The sequence below is a fragment of the Mercurialis annua genome, linkage group LG6 (assembly GCF_937616625.2).
Source record: "Mercurialis annua linkage group LG6, ddMerAnnu1.2, whole genome shotgun sequence".
Classification (NCBI taxonomy): domain Eukaryota; kingdom Viridiplantae; phylum Streptophyta; class Magnoliopsida; order Malpighiales; family Euphorbiaceae; genus Mercurialis; species Mercurialis annua.
The window spans coordinates 47,340,001-47,361,931 of NC_065575.1; the positions used below are offsets into that span (position 1 = coordinate 47,340,001).

A 21,931-nucleotide genomic window follows, 5' to 3' on the forward strand; every position below is an offset into this window, starting at 1 on the left:
CTTACTTTGCAAGAACTGATCACTCACATCATCATTGAGGAGACGAACCGAAAGGAGATCAAAGCTGCCCGAAATAAGGCACTAACAGCAAGGGCAAACATGGTGCAAAGCAAGGGGAACTTCAAGAGGTATGATCAAAAACCCCCTGTAGTTGTTAATTCCGATTACATGCCCAAGGTTGCTAACTCCACTGCTTTTAAGAAAAAGAGTACATGTTTTGTGTGTGGAAAGCCGGGTCACTTTGCAGCTCAATGCAGAAAAAGAATGAGAAATGGAATCCTCCTAAGCCAAATGTGAATTTGGTCGAAGGAGATGACATAGTTGCTGCAGTCATTTCTGAAGTGAATCTGGTGGCTGGTGCGAGAAACTGGGTGGTAGACTCTGGTGCTACCAGGCATATCTGCGCAAGCAGAGATGCTTTTTCCTCCTACAAACCAGTATGGGATGGATAAGAACATGTGTTCCTTGGTGATTCCCGAACAGCCCCTGTTCTTGGAAAAGGAAAGGTTCTTCTCAAGCTCACATCAGGGAAGACATTGGCTCTGAATGGAGTACTTCATGTACCAAATATTAGGGCTAATTTGTTGTCTGTTGCACTAATGGGTAAGGGTGGAGTTAAGGTGTCATTTGAGTCTGACCAGATTGTAATGACAAAAAATAATGTCTTTGTGGGAAGGGGTTATTGTAATCAGGGTTTGTTTGTTTTGAATGTTGCTGAAATAATAAAAGAGACTGCATCTCCTTCTGCTTATATTATTGACTCTATTGATTTATGGCATGCTAGATTAGGACATGTGAATGCTAGCTATATAAAGAAAATGCAATCAATTGGAATAATTTCTGGCATTAATAAAACGAATTTGGATAAATGTCAAATATGTGCTGAAGCTAAATCAACAAAGAAAACCTGTCATTCTATTGTTAGAGAATCTGAACTACTTAGTTTAATTCACACTGATTTAGGAGACCTAAAACAGACCATGACTAGAGGTGGTAAAAAATATTATGTGACCTTTATAGATGACTGTTCTAGGTATGCTAGGGTTTATTTGCTAAGAAATAAAGATGAAACATTTGATATGTTTTTAATTTATAAGGCTGAAGTTGAAAACCAACTTAATAAAAAAATAAAAAGAATTAGATCAGATAGAGGATGAGAATACATAGCATTTAATGACTACTGTGAAAAAGAAGGAATAATACATGAAATAACCCCTCCATATTCCCCTGAATCTAATGGTGTAGCAGAAAGAAAAAATAGAACCCTAAAAGAAATGATGAATGCACTATTAGTTAGTTCTTCTGCTAGTGATAACTTGTGGGGTGAAGCAATATTAACTGCCTGTCATTTACAGAATAGAATACCCTATAAGAAAACTGATAAAACACCTTATGAACTGTGGAAAGGTGTTGGACCTTTGTCCTTTCAAACTCCTTTTGTTTTGACTTTGACAATTAACTATGAGTGATCTAATCATGTTTATTAGTGTATAGGAACTCATAGGAACAATCGGAAGTCAATTCGGAGCTCTCTAGCAAAAATCGTGTTTTTGAGTAGAAAGCTGTCTAGTAGCATATCTCGCCCGTGATGGATTTCCATCTCGGGGGCGATATATATCACGGGGGCGACGCAAATATCACGGGGGCGATATTCGAGCTGACAAAACCCTAGTCGACCGTTGGAACGAATCACGGGCGCGACGAACACATCTCGGGCGCGATAAATGAGACCGTTGAAGATCCAACGGATACATTTTTGAAGACCCAATGAAGCATTGACACGTGGCTCTAGCCGTTGAAGGTTTTTGTCTCATTCAAATATCTCGCTCGTGATCCATGCATCACGGGGGCGATATGTGCGCAGAGATCATTTTTTTGTTTTGTTTGTTAGTGCTTTGTTTGGGGATTGCTTTGGGTATAAATATAAACCCATTTGCAATGTTTCAAGGTTAATGATTTACACACCTTGAAACAACAAACATACATTTTTAAATCACTTAGTTTTGTTGTAGTTTTGGAGTAATCTTGGAAACTCCTAATCATTGTGAGTTAGAGTTTAGCTTTGGAAAAACTCAACCCTTGTAGGTTCTTGATTATCCTTGAAAAATCAATTGTGAGTTTGAGATTATCTCTAAGAAATCTCTTTGTAAAGTTGGTGCTTATCTATAAAGCACAATCCCATTTAGTGGATTCTAAAATCTCAATCTTAGATTGAGTAGTGGAGTAGGATCGTGAGTTGATCCGAACCACTCTAAATCTCTTGTGTCTTTAAATTCTCTTTTCCGCTTTAAAGAATTTAAATTTCCGATTAACAAATCAAAAACCGGTTTGCCTTATAACCCAAAGGGTCTTTCAATTGGTATCAAAGCAAGGTGCTTTTCTTTTCGCTTAATTGCTAGAGTTTTCGATCAAAAATGGCAACCGAAATTTTTTTCATCACTCTCAAACCTTTTCTTGATGGGTCAAATTACAAAGTTTGGAAATATATGATGGAAAATTATCTTGATATGCAAGGGGTTGATCTATGGAGTATTTTTCTAAGGGGATGGACACCTCCATGTGACAAGAATGGAGTTCTTTTGAAGAGAGTAGAATGGTCTAAAGAGCAAGAGAAGGAAAATGGTATGAATAGAAAAGCCATCACTACTCACCTCTCCTCAATTTCTAGAGAAGAACAAGGTAGAATTCAACACTTGAATTGTGCCAAGCAAATGTGGGAGACTCTAGAGAGCTACTATGAAGGTACACATCAAGTTAAGGGTAAGAAGCTTGAGTTGCTTCTTGGAGAGTATGAAGGTTTCAAAGGCTTGCCTAATGAAGATGTTTCTTCTATGACCTCAAGACTTCTAAAGATTGTTCATAGTCTTGAGCAACTTGGGAAATTTTACAAGCTTAGTGAAATCAATGGTAAAATCATTAGATCCCTTCCTATTCTTCTATGGCAACCTAAGACCACCGCCATTATTGAAACTCATGATTTGTCCACCTTGAGGACGGATGAGTTAATCGGGAAGCTTCTTCTTCATGAGATGTCTTACATCAAGCTCATTGAAGCCGAAATGGCAAGGGAGAAGAATATTGCTTTCAAAGCTTCAACAAGTGATCTTTTAGAAGAAAACAAGAAGGAAAGCAATGAGGAAGAACTCTTGAGGCTCACAAAGAGAGTGAAGGAGCTCAAGATGAAGGGAAATGGCAATCAAAGTAGACCCTCCTCTTCAAGGAAAAGCTCAAAGGGGGGTTCCAAGACTTTTTGGGATGGTGATTCTTAATCGGATGGTGATAGCCACCATGATGCCAACTTGTGCCTCATGTCTTTTGAAGAGGAACCAACACTAGAGGTAAACCCCCAATCTTTTCTATCTTGGGATGGTATTGGTGTTGAATCACATGATGCATGCTTAAATGTTAAAAATGATATTGTTGATGATGTTATTGATGATATTGTTGTTGATGATGCTCATGATGATGATGATGATATGTATAGCATGCTTGATGAACTAGTAATTAAATGTGGTGATTATAAAGCCAAGATGCTATTTTTCAAAAATGAGGCTTCTAAAGCCAAAGATGAAATGATTGTTTTAACAAAAGAATTTCATGAGCTTAAATTGTCAAATGAAGCTCTCAAGTCATCTTTAGAATCTATCCCTAAGCAAGGTTTGAATGTTGATAACTTGCTTAAGGAAAATGATCAACTAAAGAATGAAATTCTTGAATTAAAAGATTCACTTTCAAGATTTCAAAAAGGGAAGGCAACTTTGGATTCAATTCTTGTATCTCAAAGATGCCCAACCATAAAATATGGACTTGGCTATAATCAAAATGCCTCTAGTTCCAATGGGACTAAATTTGTGAAGTCCATTTTGCCTCAAACTTCTTCTATAGAAGTTCCTCCTAAATTGGTCAAACCAATTGAGGCAAAGAAGGTGCATGCTCAAGCTCCTAGGCCTAAGCCATTCTTGGCTCAAAAGGCTAAGAGCAACAAGGGTACAAGACCCTTGAGACATGGCTATGCTTCTCAATATAGTCAAAAATGGAACAAGAAGACTAGAAAGAACTCACATGTTCATGCATCTTCAAATGTCAATTCTTGTGTACATGCTTGTGCTTGTTCTTATGAGACCATTAGAACCAAGCCACCTCAAAAACAATCAAATGCGAACCATAGCACTCAATGTTTTTATTGCATGCAATATGGTCACATTAATGTTCATTGCTATGTGAGAAAAGTTCAATTAAGGCTAATCCCTTTGAACTATTCAAGCATTAACTTTCAAGGACCCAAAGTTGTTTGGGTACCTAAGTGATTTGCTTTGTAGGTACAATTGATGTCCACTAAACCAATCTCAAATCATAAGGTGGATGATCAATGGAAGCTTTTGGAAAATGGCAACAAAGGTAAAATTTGTATCAATCTATATGCCATGTTTTCCAAAATTGTTGTTTTGAGGGGGAGAATCAATTTTTCAAAACTTATTTCTCCAAAAAGTTTTGATATGCTTTAAAACTTTTTTAATGATTGGACTTGCCTTGGTACAATTCAATTGATGAATTATTACCTATTTTGATCATTTAAATCAAATTAGTTCAATCAATTGAGTTTTAGGCTTGATATGCATATCAAATTAGTGTATTGCGCCTCAATTGAATGAGAGACTAAAAATTGTTTTCAAAATCTCCTTCAATTAGCTCCTTTGTCCGTGTTCTAAACATGCTTTGATTCTTTTTGTGCTTGACAAAGGGGGAGAAGGTTCCATGCTCAAATTGCTAAGTTTTTTTTTTTTTTTCAAAATTTCTTGCTTATGCATTATAAATTGCTTATATCTTTTGTGCATAAAGTGAGGGGGAGCCAAAATCAATTTGACTCTTACTTAACTTAGTCATTTTAGCATGTTGATTGTCAAACTCAAAAAGGGGGAGATTGTTGGACCTTTGTCCTTTCAAACTCCTTTTGTTTTGACTTTGACAATCAACTATGAGTGATCTAATCATGTTTATTAGTGTATAGGAACTCATAGGAACAATCGGAAGTCAATTCGGAGCTCTCTAGCAAAAATCGTGTTTTTGAGTAGAAAGCTGTCCAGTAGCATATCTTGCCCGTGATGGATTTCCATCTCGGGGGCGATATATATCACGGGGGCGACGCAAATATCACGGGGGCGATATTCGAGCTGACAAAACCCTAGTCGACCGTTGGAACGAATCACGGGCGCGACGAACACATCTCAGGCGCGATAAATGAGACCGTTGAAGATCCAACGGATACATTTTTGAAGACCCAATGAAGCATTGACACGTGGCTCTAGCCGTTGAAGGTTTTTGTCTCATTCAAATATCTCGCCCGTGATCCATGCATCACGGGGGCGATATGTGTGCAGAGATTATTTTTTTGTTTTGTTTGTTAGTGCTTTGTTTGGGGATTGCTTTGGGTATAAATATAAACCCATTTGCAATGTTTCAAGGTTAATGATTTACACACCTTGAAACAACAAACATACATTTTTAAATCACTTAGTTTTGTTATAGTTTTGGAGTAATCTTGGAAACTCCTAATCATTGTGAGTTAGAGTTTAGCTTTGGAAAAACTCAACCCTTGTAGGTTCTTGATTATCCTTGAAAAATCAATTGTGAGTTTGAGATTATCTCTAAGAAATCTCTTTGTAAAGTTGGTGCTTATCTATAAAGCACAATCCCATTTAGTGGATTCCAAAATCTCAATCTTAGATTGAGTAGTGGAGTAGGATCGTGAGTTGATCCGAACCACTCTAAATCTCTTGTGTCTTTAAATTCTCTTTTCCGCTTTAAAGAATTTAAATTTCCGATTCACAAATCAAAAACCGGTTTGCCTAATAACCCAAAGGGTCTTTCAAAAGGTTATAGACCTAACCTGAAATATTTAAAAGTGTGGGGGTGTCTAGCTAAAGTAATGTTGCCTGACCCTAAGAAAAGAAAAATAGGATCTAAGACCTCTGATTGTATGTTTATTGGGTATGCTGAACATAGTGCTGCATATAGGTTCCTTGTTTTGAAAAGTGATGTACTTGATTGCAACACTATAGTTGAAACTAAAAATGCTGAGTTTTTTGAGAATGTGTATCCACTAAAGACTGAGTCAATTTCTCATATGCCCACTGTTAATGAAAATGAAACTGAAAATATAACAGTGAACTCTACTGAGGAGTTGAGACGGGGCAAAAGACAAAGAATTGAAAATTCTTTTGGAAATGATTTTTATACTTATTTGGTTGATAATGAACCTCAAACTTTTAATGAAGCTGTTTTCTCTTCTGAATCTGTTTTCTGGAAAGAAGCTATTAAAACTGAAATTGATTCAATTAATCAAAATAATACTTGGGTTTTAGTTGATTTGCCTCCTGGCGCAAAACCCATTGGCTGTAAATGGATTTTTAAAAGAAAAATGAATCCTGATGGTTCAATTGAAAAATATAAAGCTAGATTGGTTGCGAAAGGCTTTTCTCAAAAACCAAACATTGATTATTTTGATACTTTTGCCCCTGTAACTAGAATTGCTTCAATTAGAGTTTTAATTGCCTTAGCTTCAATTCATAAACTTTTTATTCATCAAATGGATGTTAAAACTGCGTTTTTAAATGGCGAGTTAGAAGAAGAAATTTATATGACTCAACCCGAGGGTTGTGTTGTTTCAAAACAAAAGAACAAAGTTTGTAAACTTTTGAAATCATTATATGGTTTGAAACAAGCTCCTAAATAATGGCATGAGAAATTTGATCAAGTTGTGATTAGTGATGGGTTTTCCTCTATTGATGTAGATAAATGTGTTTATACTAAAGTGACTGAAAGTGAGTCTGTCATCATTTGTTTATATGTGGATGATATGCTTATCTTTGGTACATGCCTTGGTATAATACATGAGACAAAGTCTTTTCTTGCTTCTCAATTTGATATGAAAGATATGGGTGAAGCAAATGTAATTTTGGGTGTTAAAATCATAAGGAATGGTGATAGTATTATGCTGTCACAAGGGCATTATGTTGAGAAACTTCTTAAGAAGTTTGGACATTTTGATGTCACACCTGTGAGTACTCCTTATGATGCTAACACTCAATTGATGAAGAATAGAGGAGATCCTGTGGCTCAAACTGAGTATGCTCAGGTTATTGGGAGTCTGATGCATCTGATGAATTTCTCTCGACCTGACATAGCTTATGCTGTGTGTAGATTGAGTAGATATACTCATAATCCCAACCGTGATCATTGGAATGGCATTAATGTTAGACTAATGAAATATTTGAGAGGAACCATGAATTATGGTATCCTATACAGTGGATTTCCCGCTGTACTAGAAGGGTACAGTGATGCTAACTGGATCTCTGATTCAGATGAGACAAAATCCACTAGTGGTTATGTGTTTACACTTGGAGGAGGTGTGATTGCTTGGAGATCATCTAAGCAAACGTTAATTGCCAAATCTACTATGGAGTCCGAGTTTATAGCTCTGGAATTAGATGGCAATGAGGCTGAGTGGTTGAAAAACTTCTTAGTCAGTATTCCTTTGGGAATAAAACCAACTCCTTCAGTGTCTATGCATTGTGATTGCCAAGCGGAAATAGCCATTGCTAAGAATAAGGCTTACAGTGGAAAGAATAGACATTTACGTCTAAGACATGATGTGGTAAAGCAATTGCAAAAGGATGGAATTATGTCCATTGATTATGTGAAGTCAGAGCTGAATTTGGCCGATCCTCTGACTAAACCTTTGGTAAGGAAAATGATCCTTGAAACATCGAGGGGAATGGGACTTGTGCCAATTTGAGTATTAACCGTGATGGTAACCCGACCTCTGTGATTGGAGATCCCATGAATTTGGTTCATACGGGTAATAACAAGTCATGTGTTAGTCCTGCTAGTACTAAATTTTGATTTAGTTCATTCCTATGGTGTGTGTTGTACTAGAAGCAACTATTGTGAGGTTGAGTTTGTAACTCTTAATGATTTCATAGTCCTTAAGGATAGTTTATATTTAGTTGCTGTATAAACTTGATGAAATCACCTATATGAGTGTGGAGTGGGGCCGCTCCTATATGACTCGTGGCTAAGTCGTTAGAGCACTCATGAATAAACAGGTACGCACACGGCCTAAATGCGCACAACCGCGTTGAGTAGCAGTTTGTGAAAGTATAATGTGATTGTTGAGAACTATAACTTGCAAATGGAATTCTTGGTTCATAGAAGTTTAAAACTTCACCAGGCTTACCGTGAGTTATAACTCTTCTTTTCAGGTTTTGGTTCATAGTCCAAAAGACACTGAAACTGATGCATTTATATAGAGAATCTAGTCCAGCAAGCGTTTTGAAATAAGTGGGGGATTGTTGTAAGTTTTTGTTTTTTAAAGAGTTATTTCAAAAGGCAAAAGTCCCACATTTAAAGTTTAAAAGACTATACATGATTTATAAGTGAAAACCCTTTATGGGCTTATAAGTGTGTTGGAGGGAAGGGAATGGGCTCGCGCTCCCCCCCCTGTTAGCAAAAATGCCAACTCGTAATAAAGTGGACTTTAAGTCCGGGTTGTCGAACCCACAAGGATGAGAGGTTTAAAGTGAGCGAAATCGATCTTGAAATTCAATTCGGATAGCAAACGAGTGATTGGTTTTGATTAATACTACGCAAATAAACTCAAGCAATAATAAATAAACTAAAAGCAACAACAATTCAACAACTAATTGATTAACGGATTAAAAACGATAATTAAAAGCGCCTAAGGGTTGCTAATCATGCCAAAGCAATTCCTAGGTAGATAGGTCGGGTATACGGGTATTGGTTTGGGTCAAGCCATTCTAAGGTATCCAAATCCGCTCTCTCGAGCCGGAAGTCGAAGAACCGAAAATTGATTAATAAGTCGAAATCCAACTCACTCTCGCGCAATTGAATGTCGACTACACCAATCAATCCGATTAATCCGCAAACTCAAACAACCGCTAAATCCCTAAATCACTCTCGTGCATCTAGGTCTTAAGCTTATGCTTAACTAGGTCTATTTAATTAGTTTAACTCTCGCCCTCACTAATCAAACACTAATCAAAGATTAAGAGGCCAACTTAATCAAGGCATTAAGACTAATAAACACAACAAAACCCTAACCCATACTACCCTAACCAATCATCTAGCAATTAAACATGGCAATCATAACAATCCCTAGACTAGGAGTTTAGCTACTCATGATTAAAGTTAAAGCAACAACTAAGCAATAATTAATTAACATAACAAAAGTGAGAATGATTACCTTAAATGAAGAACAATAAATCATAAAGAAGATAATGAAGAATCAAAGATAAAAGCTTGTATTCAATAGGTAAATCTTGTTCTTACAAAGCAATAAAAGCTTCCAAGCACCAACGATGGTGGAAACTATGGAGGCACAAAACCCTAAGCTATTCTACTCCTAAAAGATGACTAAAAGTGTTGCTACATAATAAGTGATACCTTAAAGTTGAGGGATAAGGTGCCTTATATAGGCAAAAGTAAAAGAGGAAATATAAAACATTCTAGTACAAACTTTGTTGGGCTTAATAAGGAAATGTTCCAAGCAAAGCTCTAAACTCAAAATTTGGTCTTTTTCTGAGTTTTCTTCACTTCTCGATCGAGAAGCTTCATTAAAGTCAGCTTCTCGATCGAGAAGCAAGATTTCACAATTCTCTGCCATTTTTTGCCTTGCTTCTCGATCGAGAAGGTGAGGTTCTCGATCGAGACATGCACAAAAGTTTGTCTCGAAAGAGACACTATTTCTGCTGCACAACCACTGACTTCAAAACTTCATAACTCGATGTAGAAACCTCCAAATGAGTTGGTTCTTGAACCTCTGGAAAGCTTAAGATGTCTACTTTATTTCTTATGAAGAACACAATTTCATTGGAAGCCTTGAACTGGTCCATATTTGTAAAGTAGTGCAGCGGGGTCAGATTTTCAGGCTTGCAAATGTGCTTTCGACGTCTCTTTGCTTCGGAAACCTTCGGAATGCTCAAATTAAACCCAAAACTCATTGATTTCCATGTATTTAACCTGAAATACTAAAACACACAATAAGACCCAAAATAGCTCAATTATAGCAATAAAGGCATATTAGAAGACCCAAAACCGACATAGAAAATAGGAGTATTTCTACTCCTATCAAACCTCCTCACACTAAACCCTTGCTTGTCCCCAAGCAAGAAATGAATCTTACTTAAGAACACATGCTAACCAATAAACTCATACTTGAACATGTATCAAACATTGCATTTCAACCAATGAATACTCAACCAAATGCTTCAAGAACCGACAAATAAGAGTGATGCAAACAAATGAGGAATGCAATTATAATGACATGATCCGATGACATTAAGACTACAATCACGCAAGCACTTTAACAAAACAATTTACATCTCGAGGTTGCTATCATATGCGGGACATGTACACAAATTTATCACAAGCTAACTTGGGCAAAACATGGCATAGTTCTTAAGTATTAAGCAATGGAATAATCCTCTCTAGATTTCACTCACTCAAAAGATCAAGGTGTAAAAGAACACATGCAAAGTCACCATAGGCTTGCTCATAGTCCGGACTCCACTACTTAGTTCGGTTTCCGACAATTATCATATGGACTTTATTGAGTTGTAATGAGGCTAAGGGTTAGGGTAGGTAGAAAGGTAAATTTTTTGGTTAAACAAATAACTTGATGACTAACTCACAAAATATATCAAATTGATCTAACTTGTAATTTTGCACAATGTGAACATTTTTTTTCCATGCCTCTATTTATTCTTTTGCATTCAACTTCTTTTTCTTTCTTTTTCTCTTTTTTTTCTAAACTTTCTTTATTCTTTCTTTGTTTTGATTTTCTTTCTCTTCTACTAAGATATTTTGTTCACTTTTCTTTTTCTTTTCATCAAGTTAGGATCAAGTGTTTCTTACATTAAAGTCAATCAAGTCAAATGTGGTGTTTAAAGAGGTAAATTTTTGAAAGGTTAAATGTGTGAAAATGTGGTTTAAAAACAAGAAAGGTCTTAGGCTCAAGTTTGTGTTATCTAGGGGTAAAAGGGTAGGCTTTTTAAGTGGTTTAAAGAAATGTGTAATCCTAATTGTCATACTCATCTAATTGCCAAAAACTCAACAATGCAATCTTGAACGGACACCGAGCAAGTTCTAGGACTAAGCATACAAAACACAACAAGAAATGTAGGCTCAAAATATTCAATCAATGAAAAATGTGTGTTTTTGCCATGTACTAGAAACTACATCAACTATGCCAAGCATTACCCAAATTTTGAAAATTACACAATTTTATGACATACATATCATGAATCCGCATCAAGCTAAATCAAGCATGCATCGAGGGTAAAAATTGCTCACAAGTGAGTTCACCCTAATCCTATCGAATCATGTCATACGATTGGCATTTCATTAGGCAAGCATCACCAAAAATTGTTTACTCGAGAAGCATCATTCTAAGCATTCATTAACCGAAAAATCGACAATTAATACGGTTCAAACATTTTATTCAACTTAGATAACATGCTTACAAAATTAAGCAAAGGCTTCATGCATTAAAGGCACCAAAATCCCAACCTAAAACAACACTAACATCCTAAAACATTTAAACTAAATAAACACATAAAAGCATAAACACATAAAAACAACCTAAAACAATCTAAACACAAACGAGATTCAATTTTCCAACCCTCCTCACACTATTTCTAAGCAATGCCCTCAATGCTAAGAAATAAAACATATATGAAAATTGCATGAGTTTGGGTTAGAGAATAAAATCTTTTTTCAATCAAACGCAAAATAACATAAATGAAACACTAAAAATAAATAACAAAAGATAAATGACAAGAAAAGAAATCGAACCTCTCGGGATTGCCTCCCGAGTGCGCTTTAGTTGGAGTCCAAAGCTAGACTCTTTGCGTAAGGTTGTTAAAAATACAACCTAACATGTGGAAGCCGTCTTGGTAGCATCTTCTCCCTTTTTTTCCGTGTTGGCTCTTTCAAATAAAGCTCATGTGATATGAAGTATGCTTGTACTCTAAAATAATGAACATGAGGAGTATGGAGCATCTTCATATACTTGGTATTATTTCCATCATACTCGGAATCAAACCCCTCTAAGAATGGATCTTTATAATCAAAGGATTTGTTGAATTCCTCGTAGGGTACCGTAATACCAAATTTCTCCTTACTTTCATCATTTACACTCTTGGGACAAGTAAGTGGCTTGGAAATCGGAGCTTCAAGTTCAACATCCTCACACCTTTCTCTTTCGATCTCTATGTGAACTTTTGTGGGAGGATGTTCTACTAAAGAATCATCATCTTTCAACTCTATGGCCATAGCATGTTGTGTTGAAGGAGCTTCAATTTCGGCTAGTAATCCTTCTTGGTTTGTCTCTTGCAAATCACTAGCTAACCGAGTAACTTGTATCTCTAGGTTATGGAGATGTGTAGATTGAATTTCATGTTGTACCTCCATTCTATCTAACAACTCCATGATCTTGTCGATTTTGCTAGATTCATCAAACATTTTATCTTGTTGAAAACCATGTGATTGTTGTGGTTCATTGCCAAAATTGGAATTGAGGTCACATTGGTTTTGATATGGGTGATAGCTTGAATCGAAGTTCAAGTTTTCATTGAAGTTCTCCCAATTGTTTCTCCAACCATAGTTCGGAGGGTTGTGCCACCCCGGATCATACACGTCGGAATAAGGGTCACTAGCTTGCCATTGATCACCCACATAGTCAACATGCTCATTCCACTCTGGATAGAGTTCGGGACACTCATCTCCGGTATGACTAAAATTCCCACAAATATCACAATTGTAGTTAATGTTTTGGTACGGCAAATAACTTCGATTCCATGCCATTACTCCTTTCCGACCATAATTCGCCATAAAAAGAATATTTGAAGATAAACCAATGAAGTCCAAAATTTCCTACGCAACCACAAACGAGAACACCAAGCGTAATTCACGAAAACACAAACTAACTAAGGAAAAGTAAAAATAGAAAATAAGGCTAACTCGACCGAATTTCAAAATACTTTCAATCAATTAAACGCAACCTCATCCCCGGCAACGGCGCCAAAAACTTGTTAGCAAAAATGCCAACTCGTAATAAAGTGGACTTTAAGTCCGGGTTGTCGAACCCACAAGGATGAGAGGTTTAAAGTGAGCGAAATCGATCTTGAAATTCAATTCGGATAGCAAACGAGTGATTGGTTTTGATTAATACTACGCAAATAAACTCAAGCAATAATAAATAAACTAAAAGCAACAACAATTCAACAACTAATTGATTAACGGATTAAAAACGATAATTAAAAGCGCCTAAGGGTTGCTAATCATGCCAAAGCAATTCCTAGGTAGATAGGTCGGGTATACGGGTATTGGTTTGGGTCAAGCCATTCTAAGGTATCCAAATCCGCTCTCTCGAGCCGGAAGTCGAAGAACCGAAAATTGATTAATAAGTCGAAATCCAACTCACTCTCGCGCAATTGAATGTCGACTACACCAATCAATCCGATTAATCCGCAAACTCAAACAACCGCTAAATCCCTAAATCACTCTCGTGCATCTAGGTCTTAAGCTTATGCTTAACTAGGTCTATTTAATTAGTTTAACTCTCGCCCTCACTAATCAAACACTAATCAAAGATTAAGAGGCCAACTTAATCAAGGCATTAAGACTAATAAACACAACAAAACCCTAACCCATACTACCCTAACCAATCATCTAGCAATTAAACATGGCAATCATAACAATCCCTAGACTAGGAGTTTAGCTACTCATGATTAAAGTTAAAGCAACAACTAAGCAATAATTAATTAACATAACAAAAGTGAGAATGATTACCTTAAATGAAGAACAATAAATCATAAAGAAGATAATGAAGAATCAAAGATAAAAGCTTGTATTCAATAGGTAAATCTTGTTCTTACAAAGCAATAAAAGCTTCCAAGCACCAACGATGGTGGAAACTATGGAGGCACAAAACCCTAAGCTATTCTACTCCTAAAAGATGACTAAAAGTGTTGCTACATAATAAGTGATACCTTAAAGTTGAGGGATAAGGTGCCTTATATAGGCAAAAGTAAAAGAGGAAATATAAAACATTCTAGTACAAACTTTGTTGGGCTTAATAAGGAAATGTTCCAAGCAAAGCTCTAAACTCAAAATTTGGTCTTTTTCTGAGTTTTCTTCACTTCTCGATCGAGAAGCTTCATTAAAGTCAGCTTCTCGATCGAGAAGCAAGATTTCACAATTCTCTGCCATTTTTTGCCTTGCTTCTCGATCGAGAAGGTGAGGTTCTCGATCGAGACATGCACAAAAGTTTGTCTCGAAAGAGACACTATTTCTGCTGCACAACCACTGACTTCAAAACTTCATAACTCGATGTAGAAACCTCCAAATGAGTTGGTTCTTGAACCTCTGGAAAGCTTAAGATGTCTACTTTATTTCTTATGAAGAACACAATTTCATTGGAAGCCTTGAACTGGTCCATATTTGTAAAGTAGTGCAGCGGGGTCAGATTTTCAGGCTTGCAAATGTGCTTTCGACGTCTCTTTGCTTCGGAAACCTTCGGAATGCTCAAATTAAACCCAAAACTCATTGATTTCCATGTATTTAACCTGAAATACTAAAACACACAATAAGACCCAAAATAGCTCAATTATAGCAATAAAAGCATATTAGAAGACCCAAAACCGACATAGAAAATAGGAGTATTTCCTATACAGTGGATTTCCCGCTGTACTAGAAGGGTACAGTGATGCTAACTGGATCTCTGATTCAGATGAGACAAAATCCACTAGTGGTTATGTGTTTACACTTGGAGGAGGTGTGATTGCTTGGAGATCATCTAAGCAAACGTTAATTGCCAAATCTACTATGGAGTCCGAGTTTATAGCTCTGGAATTAGCTGGCAATGAGGCTGAGTGGTTGAAAAACTTCTTAGTCGGTATTCCTTTGGGAATAAAACCAACTCCTTCAGTGTCTATGCATTGTGATTGCCAAGCGGAAATAGCCATTGCTAAGAATAAGGCTTACAGTGGAAAGAATAGACATTTACGTCTAAGACATGATGTGGTAAAGCAATTGCAAAAGGATGGAATTATGTCCATTGATTATGTGAAGTCAGAGCTGAATTTGGCCGATCCTCTGACTAAACCTTTGGTAAGGAAAATGATCCTTGAAACATCGAGGGGAATGGGACTTGTGCCAATTTGAGTATTAACCGTGATGGTAACCCGACCTCTGTGATTGGAGATCCCATGAATTTGGTTCATACGGGTAATAACAAGTCATGTGTTAGTCCTGCTAGTACTAAATTTTGATTTAGTTCATTCCTATGGTGTGTGTTGTACTAGAAGCAACTATTGTGAGGTTGAGTTTGTAACTCTTAATGATTTCATAGTCCTTAAGGATAGTTTATATTTAGTTGCTGTATAAACTTGATGAAATCACCTATATGAGTGTGGAGTGGGGCCGCTCCTATATGACTCGTGGCTAAGTCGTTAGAGCACTCATGAATAAACAGGTACGCACACGGCCTAAATGCGCACAACCGCGTTGAGTAGCAGTTTGTGAAAGTATAATGTGATTGTTGAGAACTATAACTTGCAAATGGAATTCTTGGTTCATAGAAGTTTAAAACTTCACCAGGCTTACCGTGAGTTATAACTCTTCTTTTCAGGTTTTGGTTCATAGTCCAAAAGACACTGAAACTGATGCATTTATATAGAGAATCTAGTCCAGCAAGCGTTTTGAAATAAGTGGGGGATTGTTGTAAGTTTTTGTTTTTTAAAGAGTTATTTCAAAAGGCAAAAGTCCCACATTTAAAGTTTAAAAGACTATACATGATTTATAAGTGAAAACCCTTTATGGGCTTATAAGTGTGTTGGAGGGAAGGGAATGGGCTCGCGCTCCCCCCCCCCCCCCCCCCCCCTCTTCGGAGTTGGACTTGGGTGTGGGTGGATGTTGCAAATCAAGTGGACTTAGTCCAAGGCTTGATTAAATTTTTTGTTACCCGAAATTAATTATTTTTTATTTTTATTATTTAAGCCTTATATGAGAAGGCTATATTTTGACTAAGTAAAAAACAGTTTTGGTTAACGCCTAAAAAATCGGAACAAACTTGGACTGAGCAATTAAACACATTTACTTAACTTCTGATTAGCTTTAGCCTCCATTATCTTTACTCTCGGATTTTTAGCAACTAAAAATATTTTTCTATCTGTTATTTAAATTTAAACTTGCTGGATTAGAGTTGATCAATTGATCATATATTAACTACTGCTTCTCCTGCACCTACAAAATTACGTAGAAGAGCTGTTGTATCCTGGAGTATACTTCGATATACTTTTAGGGCAGTGACATCACGCCTCGAGCTTAAATACACTCTGTTCATTCTAAATATTATACAACAAAAGGATCGTCAACAAGCGTTCTAGTGCGTTGCAGATTCTTATTCAAGACTTGTATCATTTGATGATGCCATGTGAATCGCTAGAAACATGTAAAATATATGACTAACCCAATAACAAAAGTTTCATAAGGGGACTGGAGCAGGCTACCGTGAGACAAAAGATCTATAATTTAAAAATTTAATCAATCGAGATTATAAAAATAAAAAAGAGAGTATAAAATTTAAACTAAAAATAAATAAAAATAATATAAAAATAATAATAATAATAGAATCATATTTAAAAATAAATTTTGATTGATTGTTCAATTTTAGCCTATGCTATAATGAATACTAAATTTAACATGCAATATAGTATATGCTAAATTTAGCATAGAATATAATACTGCATTGAGTTTAAATTTTATGTCTCAAAGTTAAATTATAGCATTAACATGCTAATTAAGCATTGCATTTTGATGCTCTAATGTTTTCATTGTCCTCTGGTACATTTTTATTGCATTATATAGAAAATGTAGTATTCTAAAATTTTATCGTCTTGTTGCTCATCGCTTTAGGTTTTCGTGCAGACCAAAATTGAGCCAGAAGTTGTTTTGTTTTTTGATTGCTCTAAAGAAGAGATGGAGAGTCTCCTTTTGAGTAGGAACCAGGTTTGATGAATGGAACCTATGTGTACAGTGCACGAGTTTGTGATCTTTTTAGGTCATTTTATTTATTTATTTTTTCATTTTTTCATTATGAAAAGGGAAGAGTAGATGACAACATTGAGACAATTAGGAAGCAATTTAAAGTTTTTCTAGAGTCTAGTATCCCAGTGGTGGAGTATTAATGAATCCAAGGGAAAAGTTGGGAAGGCAATCTTTCTTTTATAATTCGTTTATATATTAGTCGTAATGTAATATTCACTTTTCAGCCATTGATATTGTTGCTCTGAGCTGCAGATTGAGGAGATGTTAAAGCCATTTTTGCCCCAAAGCATGAGAAGGTAAAGAGACATAGATATGCCAACCTGTGGTAAAAGAATTTATTAGTAATATTTTGAGAGATCTGAACTTTATTAGTATCATTAGCTTATTGAATGAGGTGCATGATTGACATGTGCTGTCATGAATTGGGTTGAGGTGGTGAATTACTTATATGAGTTTCTTCGCTGAATGCATGTCACAAATGACTTGACAGTAGAGTATTTATTCCCTTTTTTATGACTCATAAGTAATTTAGAAAAGTTTTTCCGAGTATAATTCAGGATCAATTCTGGCTGGCTGACCTGAATTTCCTGGGCCTTGAATGCAATCTTAGTTTGTAGCAGGGGTAGTTTTTATTCTGAGTATGTAAGAGGTGGAAAAATGAATCTGGTGAAATATCTACTTGTTGCAAATATGCATGATGTGAGTACCATTTAAGATGTTTTGGGATCTGCACTATTGTGAATTGTGATTAGCAAATAGCAATGGGCAACAACCATTGAAAAATACATATTGCCTTTCTCTCACTGTTTTAGTATATTACTCAATATTATTAGAACATGTTGCTTCCTTTATTAAATTGTAAATAATCAAGTTTTATGGCATGCAAGGCAACAGCTATGAGTTGTGTGATGAGGAGTATACCTCTTTATTTCTGTTACTGCTGTATTCTTTTAATAAAGGATAATACAAAAACAATAATAATAATATTTGGCAACAACTAGTGATTGCTATCATCTCATCTTTAGTCTGTAAATGTATATAGAAGAGGGGTAGCTAGCTATCTTCGGAGGAGGGAGCTAACGAGTAATAATTTAAGGTTGTCTGAAAATAGTTTCAGAGACACAACTGAAATATTTATTCTCTTTTAATTAGTAGTAATTCAATTTTGCCCTACCAACTATTCATTGCTGCTGCATTTTGTTGTTTATTCAGCAGTATTTGTTTGATTGAACATTATGGGTATATATTTCGGTACCTATTTATTTGTTGATGTCAAACAGTTAGGTGGTATATCCAACCAAAAGTTAATAGTGTTATTTGTTTTTGCTAAGTGTTTGAATAGCTGTAATAAATAGTTGCTATTATAAAGTACAAGTGCAGCAAAGAAGAAAAATATTATAATCCAAAGTAATTGGATTAACTGGTTAATTATATGTTCTTGATATTATTATGCATGGACAACAGAAATATTTGTAGAATAATACTAATAATTGTTATAATAAAGAGGTTTAAAGCCATGGCGGAGACTGGCTTGCCAAATTTTGTCCACATCGAAGATGGTGTTTCCGCACTCATTCACATTCCATCCTTCCAGGCCATGCACTATTCCACCGGCCCTCCATGCGCTCATCACCCTTCTCGGCAGCCAATTCTGTTTTTTGTTTTGTTTATTATTATTATTATTATAAAAGAATGAAATGTGATTGTACGTACAACAAAGAAAGTGTAGGAATTAAATACCTCACAAGAGTCGACATTTTCGATTGAAGAAGGAGCAATCATGGCCGGAGTGGGATAATAAAAGCAGGCGTTTCTGAATTTCTTGGGTGGAAATTGGGACAAGGGGATGAATAAGGTTCCTTTGCTTGCCTTGTTTTGATCCTCTTCGCTCAGCTTATCGTCCACTAGCCACGTCTTAAGATGATAGTTTTTAGAGAGAATCAGATTATTGGAGTGTTGTGTTCCAATAGAGGCTTTAAGCTCCTCATAGTCCTCCTTCAGGGTCGTTACCACCTGGATGCCCTTCTTGCAGAGAGCAAAGGCAACAGCAAAAGCAACCTTGCTGAGGCTTCCCCGGAAAAGAAGCTGAGTTGTTCCTTTCGGAATACTATCCACCACTACTGCTGCCGCCAGACTGCTTCCGTCCACCACCTTTACTTTCAGACTCGGATGCTTCTCTATATATATCTCTCCGTACCTATTCAGTTCCTTCCCCTGCATACATATTTATGTTTATGCATTCAGTTGTTTAATTAATTATCCTGTTAATTAATTTCATGTTAAGAGAGAAAAATACTTGCCTGATTCAAAAGTCCAAGACTCAACACTTGCACTCCTTTTTCCTCTGCTTCCAGTATGGATTGTTCGATCATTTTATTAATCGATACATTCTGCCATTTCATGGAGTACTGTGTATTGTATTTTGGAATCACCCATGTTTGCAGTCTCAGTTTGTCGAAGCGGTGCCTCTGAAGAACAAAAGTGCGGCCACAAATCCAATTGAAGATGAGAGTGGAGAGGGTGAAAGGCCACAATAACCAGAGGTACCATGTGGGAGATTCCGGGACAGAGGCGAGTCGCGCAAATCCCAGGCGGAGGTGATAGATGGAGTGGGGCGTGGTCAGGTGGGTAAGGTGCACCACATGAGCCACTTCCTCTTGTCTCGTAAGTGATTTATGATAGAGGGAATCTGAAGATTTGTCCACAGTACCGTATATGTAGTCGTACATGGGCATAAACAGAGAGTAGTTTGTTCTGAATTGGGTGTGGTGAAGAGAATGGAATCTGCATGATAAATAAATTAAATTAATTAAAATACCGGTGCATGGTAATGAATTATAAAATGAATGAATGAAACTTACGAAGCGGTGTAGAAGAGGTACTTGAGAGGTGGAAAAATAGAAAAAACGAATTCAGGAATGAACTCGAAATTACAGTGGCCCATATTGTTCATGAAATCTATGAAAGTGATGTAACCAAAATACGCGGCTACGGAGGCGGTTCCGGTAAACACCGTGGTCAGCATTGGAATAGCGAACAGTATGAAATAGGCAACGTGTTCTGCAAATGGATGGATCACAGCTGCATATATATAGATAGAGTGGGTAAATTAATGATGGAAGGATGAGAATAATTAATAACGAAAGAAACGAACATGTAATGGGCTCTGTAACAATGGAGGAATGGTGATGAGAGTGGTAGCGAGAGTAGAGGTAGTGATGATGAAGAAGTCTGTGTAGCCAATAGTAAATGAACTCGACGGGACCCATATGCAGCAGAATTGTTATGATTACGCCGTCCATTCTCCAATACGGCATGTGGTTTGCCTGCGGAATCACCATTCCCCCTACGTAAAATATCACTCCATTTAGCAGTATCTGATCATCCCTGCATGAGTACATGGATTTTATAGTTATAAGCTAACACTTCACTGCAAAACAAACAAATACTAGATACGGACCAGTTTGTTTCTCTGTCGATTTGATCAAATTCGATGCCTTTGTCGACGATCCTGTTATTCCCTTTGGCGGTCCGGTGACGGGAAAGGCTAATCCATAGCTGGTTGTGCACCATTCTCAGCAGCAAAAATGGCAGAACTAAATGGCTGATATCCATTTTCTCTCCTTTAACCGTGAATAAATATATGTGGCGAATCACCCATGGAGCCAGTATCAGATGCTGCATCCACATCATTCATTCATTATGAAATCAAATCAAATCAAAATGAGCTATAGCCAGGTCATGTCCCTTGCATAGTACGTACCTTGAAGCTTCCGAGATGCTTCCATGGCCACTGGCTGAGAACTCCCGGCATAGAAGCCATAACTGTATATTTCAGGATTTGCTTCAACTCTTTGCCTCCTGGCGAACTCCTACCACTATATTTATATATAGTTGTGAGAGAGATGAGTCATCGAAAGTGAAGGGTACTATTTAAATAAGGAGACAAAGGCATGTTGCCACTTGCCAAACCATAGGGCATGCAAATTAGGGATTTCATGAGAGATATATTTCAACATTAATCTAGTACTATATTTAATAATTTTAATGATTGTTGCCTACCGAAAATTAAATAATCTTCACCTCTCTCATTACTCTTAATGCCCCCATTCCTACATTTATTGGTCGTACTTCAACGTTTTCTTTGTTTGTTCATACTAGTGATAGCTTTACAATTACGAAGTCATGTCCTTTTTTTTTCAATATTTATATTTTTGTATGAATTCAATATCTATATATATGAATGAATGAAATCAAACCATCTAATTATAATTAACCACATAGTAAAGGAATCGATAATTATATTTTTCTAATAAAATTAAAAGGCTTATACATTTTTCATTTTTTTAAATGTATTTTTAAAATAATTACGCATAAGTTAGAAGAGTTGTAATATATTGTGATGCATACCTAAATCGATTCCCAGGCGGAAACATGGCAGGTATTGGTGAGAATGAGAAGAAAATGCATCATTTGTTTTAATTTCAGAGAGGTTGTTTCAAAATAATTTGGTCATCTCTTTTGTGTTCCTTTTGGTGCGGCATCAAAACATCATCTACTTCTCATTTTTGTATTTAATCTTCTCTTTTTTATATAATTAATTATTTAAATAAAAGGTCATCTCCATCTCTAAATTTGCATTTCATAATCAATTAAGGATAATTACTTTCTAATTTTAGACAAATTAAGGACATAAATTTCTATTTTTAAATCATCAAGGACATTAACTGGATAAAATTGAGTTATCATGACTCTAATGGATTTAAACTTTTGTAAATTTATTTAAAAATATAAAAACTTGTTC

At 36.2% G+C, this 21,931-nt stretch overlaps 2 protein-coding genes and 1 long non-coding RNA gene across 4 annotated transcripts in view; 2 read left to right on the plus strand and 1 right to left on the minus strand.

The window, feature by feature from the left end:
* Nucleotides 1–21,931, plus strand: part of LOC126686730 (UMP-CMP kinase 3-like) — a 38,309-nt gene that overhangs the window by 15,782 nt on the left and 596 nt on the right. The window lies entirely within an intron of this gene.
* Nucleotides 16,930–20,174, plus strand: LOC130015664 (uncharacterized). Its single transcript, XR_008790990.1, has 2 exons — nt 16,930–17,423; nt 17,685–20,174. It is a non-coding gene; the product is annotated as an uncharacterized LOC130015664 (long non-coding RNA).
* Nucleotides 18,503–21,578, minus strand: LOC126686726 (very-long-chain aldehyde decarbonylase CER1-like). Its single transcript, XM_050380937.1, has 8 exons — nt 21,538–21,578; nt 20,891–21,005; nt 20,588–20,805; nt 20,282–20,514; nt 19,989–20,208; nt 19,428–19,911; nt 18,868–19,341; nt 18,503–18,778 (listed from the first exon to the last, which is right to left on the minus strand). Exons 1-8 carry the CDS (start codon nt 21,561–21,563, stop codon nt 18,611–18,613), a joined length of 1,938 nt encoding a protein of 645 aa, XP_050236894.1. The 5' UTR covers nt 21,564–21,578; the 3' UTR covers nt 18,503–18,610.